Source organism: Mytilus californianus, unplaced genomic scaffold (assembly GCF_021869535.1).
Source record: "Mytilus californianus isolate M0D057914Y unplaced genomic scaffold, xbMytCali1.0.p SCAF_2, whole genome shotgun sequence".
In the NCBI taxonomy this organism is placed as follows: Eukaryota; Metazoa; Mollusca; class Bivalvia; order Mytilida; family Mytilidae; genus Mytilus; species Mytilus californianus.
This window is the reverse complement of record NW_026262668.1, coordinates 41,751,027-41,764,938: the sequence shown is the minus strand read 5'-3', so window position 1 is coordinate 41,764,938 and position 13,912 is coordinate 41,751,027. Positions and strand designations below refer to the sequence as shown.

At 33.6% G+C, this 13,912-nt stretch overlaps 1 protein-coding gene across 1 annotated transcript in view; it reads left to right on the top strand.

Annotated features, from left to right (window-relative positions):
* LOC127729845 (SH3 domain-binding protein 5-like) overlaps positions 1-13,912 on the top strand; it is a 228,754-nt gene that overhangs the window by 87,056 nt on the left and 127,786 nt on the right. Inside the window, exons 6-7 of the mRNA XM_052237765.1 lie at positions 8,055-8,097; positions 10,213-10,417. Coding sequence (XP_052093725.1) covers positions 8,055-8,097; positions 10,213-10,417 — 248 coding nt within the window. The remainder of the gene's footprint in view (positions 1-8,054; positions 8,098-10,212; positions 10,418-13,912) is intronic.

Genomic DNA, 13,912 nt, shown 5'->3' with positions numbered 1-13,912 from the left:
ATTTAAAAAAAAGTCACAGATAAAGGGGGGGGGGGGGGGGGGGGGGGGGGAGCAGGTGGCCCGCCCCCTCTTATCTGTGACTTTTTTAAAAATAAATACGGTTTTGGCAAAAATTTTTGTCCGACTACCCCCCCCCCCCCCCTCCCTAAATCCATCTGCTTATAGAATAAAAAAAATAAAGGTCCGTGTGTTTGTTTTCCAGATATTAGCCAATGATATTTTAGCGGGAACAAATGTTCCATCTTCATTTTTCATATCTTTATCATTGACACGTTTTAGTTCTCAAAAAGTATTAAAATATAACAAGTGTTATGATACTGTAACTATCATATTTATTTAGTTGGCCTAATTTGTTTTGTGTGGCCTAAGAATGTTCACATTATATTTTTTTATATTGTGTACAAAATAATACACATTGTGTTACAACTATGCAGTTTAGAAATAACTGAAACAATCATTGATACTCATGGAATGATTAGAACTTTCTATTTCACTTACATAACGTTTCCAGAATGATCATAACAAAAGATGCGTAATTTAAACATCTACAATTATCTAGAACTTTCCGTTACAAGTATTTAAATGCAGACCCTTAAGTTAGACATAGACAAAGACATAGACATCGATAGACATCAACCATCTCAACAGTTGGATTGACACTTTTTATTTACAAACTACATCATACTAGATTGTGACCTATTGGACGTAATATTCTCTGTGGATTCCGAGGAGATTTCCGGATAAAGAAAAGATAAAAGATTGGACATCATATTTTGACAGTTAAGTTGATATTACTATTTGTGTTATACTTCTTGTAAACTTGTGTATAATAAATCTTGTTAAATTTTATTATTGATTTGTGTCTTTTGTTGGCTATAATTAAAAGTCGATTTTTCTGGTCGTAACAGAAATTGGGGGCTCGTGTCCGGGATAACGTAAATATCTTTTAAAAAAAATTGTTCAGTATTTTTATTAGAACTAGCCAACAAAATTCTACAAAATGGCATTTGATGCCGGTAAATTTTTGAAAACGCCAGACCTGGAGGGGTTTGATAATTTAAAGAAAGAGGAATTAGTGTTGCTTGCTAAACATCTGAAATTAGACTTTAGAGTATCTATGAGAAAACAAATTATAAAAAATTTGGTAATAGACAAATTAGTTGACGCAAACATTTTAGGTGAAGAGGCTCTTGAACTGAAGGTCGAAAATGTTGATGCTATCAAATTAAAACAGCGTGAATTAGAACATGAATTTAAATTAAAACAATTTGAAAAAGAAGTTGAATTAAAACAATTGGTAAAAGAAGAAAGGTTAGCGATGGAGAAAAAAGAAAAAGAAGATGAATTTAAATTAAAACAGGCAGAACTTGAAATGAAGGATAGGTTAGAGATGGAGAAAAGAAAAGAAAAAGAAGATGAATTTAAATTAAAACAGGCAGAACTTGAAATGAGGGAAAGGTTAGAGATGGAGAAAATGAAAATTTAAATGGCCAAAGAAGAAAGCAACACTAAAGTCCAGTCAAAATCAGAACATTTTGATGCAGCAAAAAATTTACGTCTGGTTCCCAGATTTTGTGAAAAAACAGTTGATAAATATTTTCCACAGTTTGAGAAAATTGCTCAAAATTTGAAATGGCCAAAGTCTTATTGGACTACAATGCTGCAAAGTGTTTTTGAGGACAAGGCCGCTGAAGTTTACTCAGCACTTTCATCCGAACGAAGTTCTGATTATGACACGGTAAAACAGGAAGTTTTGAAAGCTTATGATGAGCTAGTACCAGAAGCATATAGACAGAAATTTAGATCTTATAAAAAGTTTGATTCACAAACCTATGTTGAATTTGCTATGGAAAAAGAAGATCTATTGGCTTACGTCAAAGAAAACAGACAATAATTTTGATAACCTAAGACAATTGATGTTATTAGAAGAGTTCAAACAATGTGTTCATTTAGACTTAAAAACACATTTAGACGACAAAACTGTTGAGACATTACATGATGGAGCTGTTATTTCAGATAATTATACCCTTTCACATAAAAGAAGTTTCAAAGGTCAAAATTTAAATACTTCGAGTGGAAATTACAAAAATCAAAGCACTGAGCGTACTGATAGTAAGCCTGTTACACAGAATAGGAATCAGTCTAGTTATAATATGTCTAGTCCAAAATTTGATACTTTTGAGAAAAATTCACTGACTTGTGCTTATTGTAAGAAGAATGGTCACCTGATGGCTGATTTCTCCAGAAGAAGAATGAAAGAGATAATAAGCCAATGACCAGTGCTTGTACGACACCCCTTGTTACCAATACGTTGGAATGTCCTGCGAGTCAGGCTTTTAAGTCCAGTTTTTGTGATTACATGGAGGATCATAAACCCTTTATGTCTGATGGGTTTGTTTCTATTGTTGATAGTACTACTCCTCAGCCTATTAAGATTTTACGGGACACTGGAGCTTCTCAGTCTTTATTGTTAGAAGGTGTATTGCCTTTGTCCGAGGAGACTTCTGTTGGTGCCTCCGTGTTGTTATAAGGTGTAGAGTTAGGTTGTATAGATGTTTCCCTCCATCGTATTTATCTGAAGTCAGATTTGATAACTGGACCAGTTGTTGTTGATGTTCGTCCTTATCTTCCTGTTGAGGGTGTTTCATTATTGCTAGGAAATGATCTAGCTAGGATCAAAGTGGTTGCTGAACCAATTGTTACCAGTGAACCGGTGGTGGATGTTAAATCGCCTGAAGATGATGCTGAACTGTATCCAGCTTGTGTTGTTACTAGGGCGATGGCTAGAAAACAACAAAATGAGGATTTGCAAGAAGACCAGTTTGATTACATGGACCTTTCTGACACTTTCCTAGCCGACATTGAAGGTCCTGGTAGCTCAGAAAAGGCCATAAGAAGACCACCTAGTGTTAACAAGAATATAATTATGCCATGGTAAGACGTAAACAGCCATTCATTAGACCGAAGGAAATTTGTCGAAGAACAAAATAAAGACCCTGAGGTTCTTCAGCTCCGCAAGAGGGCCCAACCATAGGAGGAAGCAGACAAAGTGGCCGAATGCTATTACCATCAAGACGGCATTATGAGGAAGTGGAGGCCCCCTGATGCTACCCTAGAGGAGGAATGGAGAGTGGTATACCAAGTGGTGGTGCCTAAAGTTTATAGGCAAGAAATTATTGGTCTTGCCCATGACACCCCCTTGGCTGGACACTTAGGTATAAGGAAGAATTGCCTTAAGATCTTGCAGCATTTCTACTGGCCAAGACTTAGAAATGATGTCGCAGAATACTGCAAATCATGCCATACCGGGTATATGCCAGGTTGTTGGTAAGCCTAACCAGAAAATACCACCAGCACCACTTCTGCCTATTCTAGCCTTTGAAGAACCTTTCAGCAGAGTACTAATTGACTGCGTTATACCTTTACCAAAGACCAAGACTGGAAATGCGTATTTATTGACGATCATGTGTACATCCACTCGCTTTCCTGAGGCTATTCCGCTAAGGAATATCAAGACACCTACTATTGTCAAAGCTCTTATCAAATTTTTCACGTTAGTAGGACTTCCGAAGTCTATACAGTCCGACCAGAGTTCAAACTTCATGTCAGGTTTATTTCAGCAAGTCGTGTGCCAGTTAGGGATTGCTCAGTATAGATCAAGTGCTTATCATCCAGAACCTCAAGGTGCCTGAGAACGTTTTCATCAAACATTGAAGAACATGATTAGAACTTTTTGTCTTCAATTTGACAGAGACTGGGATGATGGAGTTCACTTTCTACTTTTTGCGGTCCGAGAGGCTGTTCAAGAATCCCTTGGTTTTAGTCCCTTTCAGTTGGTATTTGGCCATACTGTAAGGGGACCGTTAAAATTGATTAAGGAAAAGTGGCTTGCTGAACACACTGACTTGAATCTTTTAGACTATGTATCTAGATTTAAAGAAAAATTGTATACTGCTTGTCAAATTGCTCAGAAAAACTTATAAAATGTACAGAACAAGATGAAAATATGGTATGATAAAGATGCCATGGACAGAGTTTTTGAGCCTGGTGATAAGGTACTTGTATTTTTGCCAGTCCCTGGACATCCTTTACAGGCTAAATATTGTGGTCCTTTTACAATCGAGAGTAAAATCAATGATTTGAATTATATTGTAAAAACTCCAGGTCGGCGCAAACAAAATAGAGTGTGTCATATTAATATGTTAAAACCATATGTTGAGCGTACTAATGAATGTGAGAGTAAACCAGTTGCCACTTTAGCAATGGTTAAATTGGAGAACAATCATGGCAAACCAGATGCAATTGAACTACCTTCTGGTTCTAAAACTATGGAAGAGACAGTTAGATTGAAAAATTCAGAAATTTTGTCAAATTTAGATTCAAAACTTGCACATCTGTCTTTTGATCGTAGAGAAAAAATAAAAAGCTTTGGTATTTTCTTTTAAAAATCTTTTTCCAGATGTGTCAAACAAAACCACTGCTGTTTGTCATGATGTTGATGTAGGCGATGCTTCTCCATTTAAGCAACATCCTTACCGGCTCAATCCACTCAAACTTGAATTTATGAGACAAGAAATTAAATATATGCTTGACAATGATATTATTGAGCCGAGTAACAGTGAATGGAGCTTTCCTTGTCTCCTTGTGCTCAAACCAGATAAAACCTTTCGTTATGTGACTGATTTCAGAAAAGTAAATTCAGTTTCAAAATCTGATTCCTATCCGATTCCAAGGATAGACGATTGTATTGACAACATTAGTCAAGCAAAATTTGTGAGCAAATTTGATTTGTTGAAAGGTTACTGGTAAGTTCCATTGACACAGAGAGCTTGTGAAATATCAGCTTTTGTCACAACAGATGGCTTATTTCAATGAACTGTAATGCTGTTTGGCCTGAAAAGTGCTCCAGCTAGATTTCAAAGAATGATCAATAATGTTATAAAAGATTTAGACTGTTGTATATGATGGTTGACGTTTCGTCCCCGAGGGTATCACCAGCCCAGTAGTCAGCACTTCGGTGTTGACATGAATATCAATTATATGGTCATTTTCATAAATTTTCTGTTACAAAACTTTCAATTTTTGGAAATACAAAGGATTTTCTTATCCCAGGAATAGATTGCCTTAGCCGTATTTGGCACAACTTTTTGTAATTTTGGGTCCTCAATGCTCTTCAACTTTGTACTTGTTTGGCTTTATAACTATTTTGATCTGAGTGTCACTGATGAGTCTTATTTAGACGAAACGCGCGTCTGGCGTATTAAATTATAACCCTGGTACCTTTGATAACTATTTACACCACTGGGTCGATGCCACTGCTGGTGGACGTTTCTTCCCCGAGGGTATCACCAGCCCAGTAGTCAGCACTTCGGTGTTGACATGAATATCAATTATATGGTCATTTTTATAAATTTCCTGTTACAAAACTTTGAATTTTTCGAAAAACTAAGGATTTTCTTATCCCAGGTATTTGGCACAACTTTTTAGAATTTTGGGTCCTCAATGCTCTTCAACTTTGTACTTGTTTGGCTTTATAAATATGTAAATTGACATAAAAAATGGCAAATTTCAGAAATACGGGATTGTGTCACAGTCAAATAATAATTAAATGATCTATTTCATTATTTACTTTTCAACTTAAATACTGAAACATGAACTATTTCATTATTCATTATTCTTTACTAAACGTTTCAATATGCATATGACCCTGACACATATTTTGTTAACGTTGAATGACGTATGTTGAAAAAAGAAAACAATGTCACCGTCAATTTGTGAAGGGGATCAAGAAGGGTTTTAGTTACTTTGAAATGTAGGTATCGTATGGAATTGTGAAAAACCACAACTTTTAATCACAATTTCATTCATATCTCTAATAAAATCAGTATTTTAGAGTACTTTGGAAACAGGTAAAATAAAAAGAAGATGAACATTCACTGTTTTAAACTAGAAACGTTAGCCGGGTCGACATCCAATGAAAAATTCTCAAAATTTAGAGAGTAATGAGATAAAGTTTTGAAGTTATGATAAGAGTTAGCTAAATATATAGACGCTTGCTATTCATATGCCCCGTAAACTTCATTTAAAAAAATTGCATTACCGTAAAGGTTACAAAAGCGCAATTATTCAGAATAGAATCTTATACGGCTCTTGATTGGATGATACAGAATTGGAACTACTTTTAGCCGTAAGCTTATCCGTTAAGGGTTAAAAAAGATCCAGGAAATCAAAACCATATTTTACTAAGTAAAGAAAATATATTCAATTGCTGCACGAAGGAGCCATTAAAAATTCCCATTTCACTTTAGCCGCATGACCATACATTTTTTATCTGTTATGCAACGCTGACATTTCTAGTAACAGGAACTGTTACCCGTTTTTCTAGTTTGTGTAGTCTTCAAGAAATAAAATATGGAATACACTGGTACCCTATGGAAAATGCATTTCCAATAATTGCGCTCTTGTAACCTATAGCCCTTTGCAGAAACTTATTTCCGGGATCACGAATTTTACTCTGAAATTATAATTTTAAGTTGGTTATTTTCCTTTTTGAGAAGAACTGATTCACGGCAACGAATCTCAATGAAGAGTCAACAATTGACTGTTTTTAATCCCTGTTGATATAAAGATAATATTTGGTTAATATAGATATACAAATAATTAATGGTATTTTGTGTTCCAACATACTCTTTATAAAACTCGATTATAAAGCTTGAAATATTTGTATATTAAAGTAACACGTTGTTTTCTATTTTACTTCTCATCATTGCTTTGCACTGCAGCGAACCAGTATTTATACCAGTATACTTCCCAGCAAGATAATTAATTCGTATAAATTGTAATTTCAAAATCAAATTTGGCTTTCGGAAGCTATTTTGTGGAAAGTCCTATATCGAAATTAATTTATTTTTATTTTATGACTTAAAATATATTACTTTTCTATTTCACAGTTATTCCTTTAACGAAAAACAAAAAAAATCTCAACACTTAAGTGCCAAATAATCAATAGAATATGAGTATTTTGGTCAAATCGATGAACAGGAATTTGACAGTTAATGCCCCTTTAACAGATGTTGATGTGTATACCTCTCTCCAAATAAACAGTTAAAATACAATTACATAGTTTCTAGGGGGGATCTTCTATGCATATTTACAGATGAACAATTGGTTATATGCATCTCAGCAGGTGTACAATTTATATGCATCTCAAAAGATGTACATACCATATGCATTTCAAAAGATGTACATACCATAAGCATTTCAACAGATGTACATATCAAAAGCATTTTTCACAGATGTACATATTAAAAGCATTTTTTACATATGTTCAGTTTATATACATTGTTTACTTTTTACACATTGTAACTTGGATGGATAGTTGTCTCATTGGCACTCATACCACATCTTCTTATTTATATGTACATCTTTACATATAAATAAAAATGAGAAGATGTGGTATGATTGCCAATGAGACAACTCTCCACAAGAGACTAAATGACACAGAAATTAACAACTATAGGTCACCGTACGGCCTACAACAATGAGTAAAACCATACCGCATATAGTCAGCTATAAAAGGACCCGAAATGACAAATGTAAAACAATTCAAACGAGAAATCTAACGGCCTGATTTATGTACAAAATAAAAAACGATGTGTAGTTTATAAACAGCTTTCCAAGTGTATAGTTTATAAACAGCTTTACAGATAAACAGTACTATGTACTATGAAAAAAAGAAGGGAAAATACTGATTTTCCATTAGACGAGAAGGAGTGAGTAAATTGTATTGGTACATATAAGAAGAAAAAAAGAATTCAAAAGGTGTATAGGGGAAGGCTTAAATATGCCTAAGGCTTAAAATGTTCATAAAATATGAAAACGTATATTGTCTAGTAGCTATAATTGGTACTATGTTTACATCCAAACTGACAATACAATGCCTAACCGATACGGGGTGGTTATAGAATCAATTATACTAACATGTTTCATAGTTATATAAGCAATTTTTCTTGCAGGTTTCTTACAGGTTTGACAAAGCTACTTTTTATTTTTAGATCATATTTTGAAATGAAGCACCAACTGGACCTCAAATTACAGGTAACTATGCAACACCACAAACCTATCCGATTTCTTCAGGAGCACACTGGAAGTAGGAATAACTTATTCTTGAAATCTTGTCACGCTTTGAGGCATGTGAGATCATGAATTTCAGAATATTACCTATGACAGTAATGATTCGGGTTTACGGAGATTTGGTTTAACTGAGAAGTAACATGGTCTCTTTTCATGCTGTTCATCATCACAGATATCTAAGACAATCTTACTTGAGTTCTGATAGACGCTCACTGCACGTTAAGAACCCTTGTGACAGGTGGCTTGTTGCAAGGCAAAATGTAACTTTATTTTCCAGTGGCATTTCAAATCTCCCGCCCACCGTCCAGGTCGCCCCTATGCAGGACATACCTATTGTATTTATTGTTAATTTGTTCTGGTCCTTAACCTGCACGAAATCTTTTGCCACTGGATGTATAGCAAACAACAATCAAGCAATCAATAAATCAAAAAAGCCGTAAAAATTGTAGTGGTAAACATTTTCTTCGTTGTTGAAATTTGTAACCAATATTCAATGTTGATTTAATAAGGTAATCTATAAATTAAGTGATCTAGTTTTTTCAGACATCCCCGCTTTCAGAAAACTCTTTAAACGGTAAATGCCAGAAACTACACTCAAATTGAATGTGACCTGTATTTCATTATTTTTAGCTTTGTGTCACCATCTAGAAAGATTTTGTAAAATGGTACTTTCATTATCACATGGAAAAAAAAAATCAAAGTTTTAAGGTATTTAAGGTAGATGGGGTGTCTAAATTATGATCCATAGAATTTTTTAATAATTTGCCAAAATGTAGTTTATATCATGCTTTTTTAAAAAAACTAATAAAAAGAATGGGTCACGGGGCTTATTTTCACGTTACAGATTGTGCAAAATTGACAGATTTTGTATAGATTATGCATGAAAAACCCAATTTTCTGCCATAAAACGAAAACTACACCATAGAATTTTGAGATAAAATATGAGAAGATAGCTCTAATAGTATGCTTTCAGATAAGAAAAAGAAAAAATGGGGTCACGGGACCCGTTTTCTTGCTACATAATAAAATAGGTAAATTCCTAACACATTCTATTGTAAAAGTAACTTAATCTGAATTATCTGCCCTTACATTTGAGTTGCCTCCCCTTATGTGGCAAAGTTGGAAAAAATAGAATCAAACGAAAGTATTCTGTTTTTTTGTAAAATACAACCATAAATATGATAAAATATGTCATTTTCTCTATTCAAATGAAAATTCTTACACATGAATTACCAACTACTCTCAATATTTGCACCTTTTATTAAAGATCTAGACCGATTGTTTTCTGGTATTTCAAAATCCAAGATGGAGGAAGACACCCTATCTACCTTAAGGAGGATTACTTTTGAACTGTAAATCTAAAAACCATAAAAATCGCACTTAACCTGTGTTTCACGCATTATATTCAATTTAAAAATGATTTGGTCAAGTGGTACTTTAATTTTACTCCTTGCTAACTAAAGGTAACTGTCATAACTATTAAAATCGAGTTTGACCTGTATTTTATGATAGATAACAATATGTTCAAATTAATAAAAAATAGTCAAAACTCATCGAAGATAATTGACCTGTTATTTGGTACGCCAGACGCAAGTTTCGTCTACATAAGACGCATCAGTGGCGTTCGAATCAAAGTTGTTGGGAGGCCAAGTCATGTACGAAGTTAAAGTCAAGCTGTTTTATCTTTATCACACGGAAACCGAAGAAACCCATTGAACTTTTAAGGTTAATAAGGAGCATAACTGTACATAAAACCATAGAAATCGAATAATTAAGAATAAATCTTAGCCAGAACACTCATATAGTGGATTAGTCGACAAAGAAATCCCTTCGTTGATTCGTGAGCTTTCTATTTATCTTTTGTCATTTTCATTTTTGATTCACATTGATTGGTTTGTTTACATATTTATCAAATGTTATGCAGGTTATCTTTTTACCCAGTAAATCATACCCATGCACGAAAAGCATAAAAGCATTCAACTTACCATTTTCTATTAGTTTTCCCCAATTTGTTTAAGTTGTTAAATATATATATGATACTAAACATAACTTTTCACTTTTTCAATCTAAATATGGTAGCAACAAAAACAAAATGTAACAGATCTGCAGAGCGCTATTAAACAAGCAAAAGGAAAATACGCCAAATCTCTACGAAAATTGGAGGAAATTTCCTTAGCAATTCACGAGTCAAGACGAAACAAGCTGCTACTAATGTATCCTAGACAACCTGGAGTTGGAGCAGAATGTGATAGTCTTCATTCGACTATCTCTGAACTGGCTTTAGGTAATATACTTTATTCCATTAAATGAATGGTCACGTCTTTTTCAATAAATCGCCGCTAACAGAAAACACTTTCTTTATATAAATTACGGTATCTGATAAATTGGTCGGCTATCAAAATGAACAAGTCGTCGTTTGGAAGTCTAGCACACTAAAGTGCTGACTAGTCATATGATGGTCTATAGCTTAGCAGGGTCTTCCTTGTACTGATATTGCATTTCGGCGTTTACCAGCCATAAATCATTAAAACTATAAACACTGGACACTTTTAATTTGCAAAACACTCATTTGCAAATCCGCCGCCGCCTCTCCTTAGAGCTACAGTGTCGTGTATATAACCAAAATGTGCGGAATTACATGGGATTCAATAATTTCATTGCTTTTCTGCTGTTATTATTATATATATTTTGTAATTTGATTTATAAAAACATGGGATTTTCAATATCCCATGGGATAGGGCAAATCCCATGGGATTGACCATTATCCCATGGGATTTTGGTTAAATCCCATAGGATTTTTTTTGGGTCCCATGGGATAATTGTAGTCCCATGGGATGTTTGTTGCCCCATGGGACAAAAAAAATCCCATGGGACTATAATTATCCCATGGGATTTTTAATATCCCATGGGACAAAATACAATCCTATGGGATTCAAATTATAAATATACAGTAATTTGTATGTTACAATGAATTCTGTTTGGTAGTAAATTATTTAAGATTAATCTTTTTAGTTGAATATCTTTTTTCCTTTGAAATGTTAATGCAATTATATTGTTCTATAACTGTTCAAAACTAAACTTTTAAACAACAAAGCAGATAATGTAAGTATCAATATATGTTTATTTATGAATTCTTGAATATTTTTTTGAAACACAATTATTTCCCATTTGAAATCAATGAAAACTCTATTATTAGGCTTAACATACTAGTAGCTTTTTACATAAATCTATTTTTTTCAGGATATCCCTCCACCCAAAAAATTAATAGTTTCTTATCATCCAGCATTGTGTAATCGTACTGTATAGTCCACTTTTTGGCCATTCAACACAGAACATTGTCATTATTGTGGTTTTAATATCTTTAGGTATTTAATAGAACTTCAATAGACCACTTTCGAGTTATGTCCTTCACCGGAAAAGTTCGTCAATTTTGTGTGCCTTTGTGACGTCATTTACCAGATAGAGGGGATCGCCTGTATTCCTGCTCCATTAAAGTTCATCAAGCGTCTTTGTGATCGTCATTATGCAGGTTAAACTAGAAATAATATTTGTTCCGTAGGTACTTAATCACAATTCCCTAATGACAGCAGTGCTGAATATCAATTATAGGAATTTAATTTTCCGAATGATTCGTGCAATTTAGCATTATATTTTTCCAACCACTCGCTCAACATAGGAACAGAAGTGACGACGCCCCTAAACGCACGAATGATGTTCACTAAAACCAAAGTTTTTGACGGAAATGCAACGAACTCGAAAGTTGTCTATTCATTGACTGAGTGATGAAAATATTAACTGATCTGACTTTTATCTTTGAATTTATTCTAGTCTTGTTTCTGTGTTTTCTCCTTTTATTCTAAGTGATGAATTTCAATCCTTCTGAAAAAGAACCAATAAAATCCGAAGTTATGGATAATAAAAATTGTTTGCATACATGTAGCAATAACATATGATTTTCAATAAAAATAGCTATGTGGTATGGATTTTACTGATTGTTGAAGGTTGTCCAGTGTCATCAGTTGCTAACCTCCTACATCCTTTGGTCTCTGATGGAGAGTTGTCAAATTAGCAATATACCACATCTTCCTATTCTAATATTATATAACAATCAATTTATGTATTCTTCTTTATAACATTTGGGTATTTTCCCTAGTTATATATAGATATATATATAGATCAATGTTAAAACTTTAGGCAATTACAATAACATTCCATTTTTCACAAGAATTTGCAATATATTATACAAAACGCCAACAATAGAAACAGCACTTCTTTAAGCTTCTGAAGTTCTGAAAGAGTTCAACTTGTGTTTTATTTCAAGGAGAAAATACCTTGAACTCTTTGGACATGTTGGAAATTATAACATTGATACAAAAAATTATATTGTTTTTTTTCTTATTTTTGTGTTGTTCGGTTGCTGTCTCATTTTTATATATGGTTATGTAATATCCTAAATCTTCTTTTTTTCAATACTTAATTATTAATTAATAGTAAAAATGGGATATTTTTTATTTTGATAATCTCAAAACATTATTCTATCAAATAACTTATTTCCAAGTTCACAAAACACCAATGTGTCAGATATTAATTTTAAGACATGTATAAACATGATCAACAAGCAGTTGACAGGATGTCATGGAAAAATCCCACTAATATTAAACTTTCACAAAAACTCCATACTCAGCGAGTACTATTAAAGTTCTTAGTACAGGACAAATTCCTAGTACAGGACACCATGCCTGGCAAACACTAGCATGTGTCAATTTCTAGTCAATCATGTAATCAGGCTCAAAATCTTAGTTTGGCACTGAATATAAAAGTTCACCACATAATGAACATGTGTATGAAATTCAACTTCATGGTAAGCTATGTACCTTAACCTAAAACTTTAACCTAAGAATGTACTATAATTTCACATTATGACATCTCTATGTTCAGTGATCCAAAAAATCAGGGTAAAATCAGTTAATGTGGTGTATAATGTATAAACAAGAGTGCACAAGCTGAAATGTCGCGCCTTCTTTACTAATCATTGATATTATGTTGATAGTCCTAAATATAAAGCTTTACTACAACTATCACATAAACTCAACATGATCCAAGAAAATGAATTCAAGGTCATATAAACCCGACAAGAAATACATGCACACCTTACAATCATTCAATATACTAAATACAGTTGACCTATTGCTTATAGTTTCTAAGAAGCAGACTTAACCAAGAAAACTAAACATTGACCAATGAACCATGGATTAAATGAGGTGAAGGTCAGATGAACCATGCCAGGCAGACATGTACAGCTTACAATCCTTCCATTCAAAAATATAGTTGACCTATTGCTAATAGATTAAGAAAAACAGACCAAAACACAATACTTAACACTGAGCAATGAACCGTGAAAATGAGGTCAAGGTCAAATAAAACCTGCGAGACTGACATGTACATCATAAAATGTTTCCATACACCAAATATAGTTGACCTACTGCATTTAGTATTAGAAAAAAAGACAAAAATTCAACTTTGACTACTGAACCATAAAAATGAGGTCAAGGTCAGATGACACCTGCCAGCTAGACATGTACACCTTACAATCATTCCATACACCAAATATAGTAGACCTATTGCATACAGTATAAGAAAAACAGACCAAAACACAAAAACTTAACTGTAATCACTGAACCATTAAAAAGAGGTCAAGGTCAGATGACTTCTGCCAGTTGGTCATGTACACCTTACAGTCCTTCCATACACCGAATATACTAGACCTATTGCTTATAGT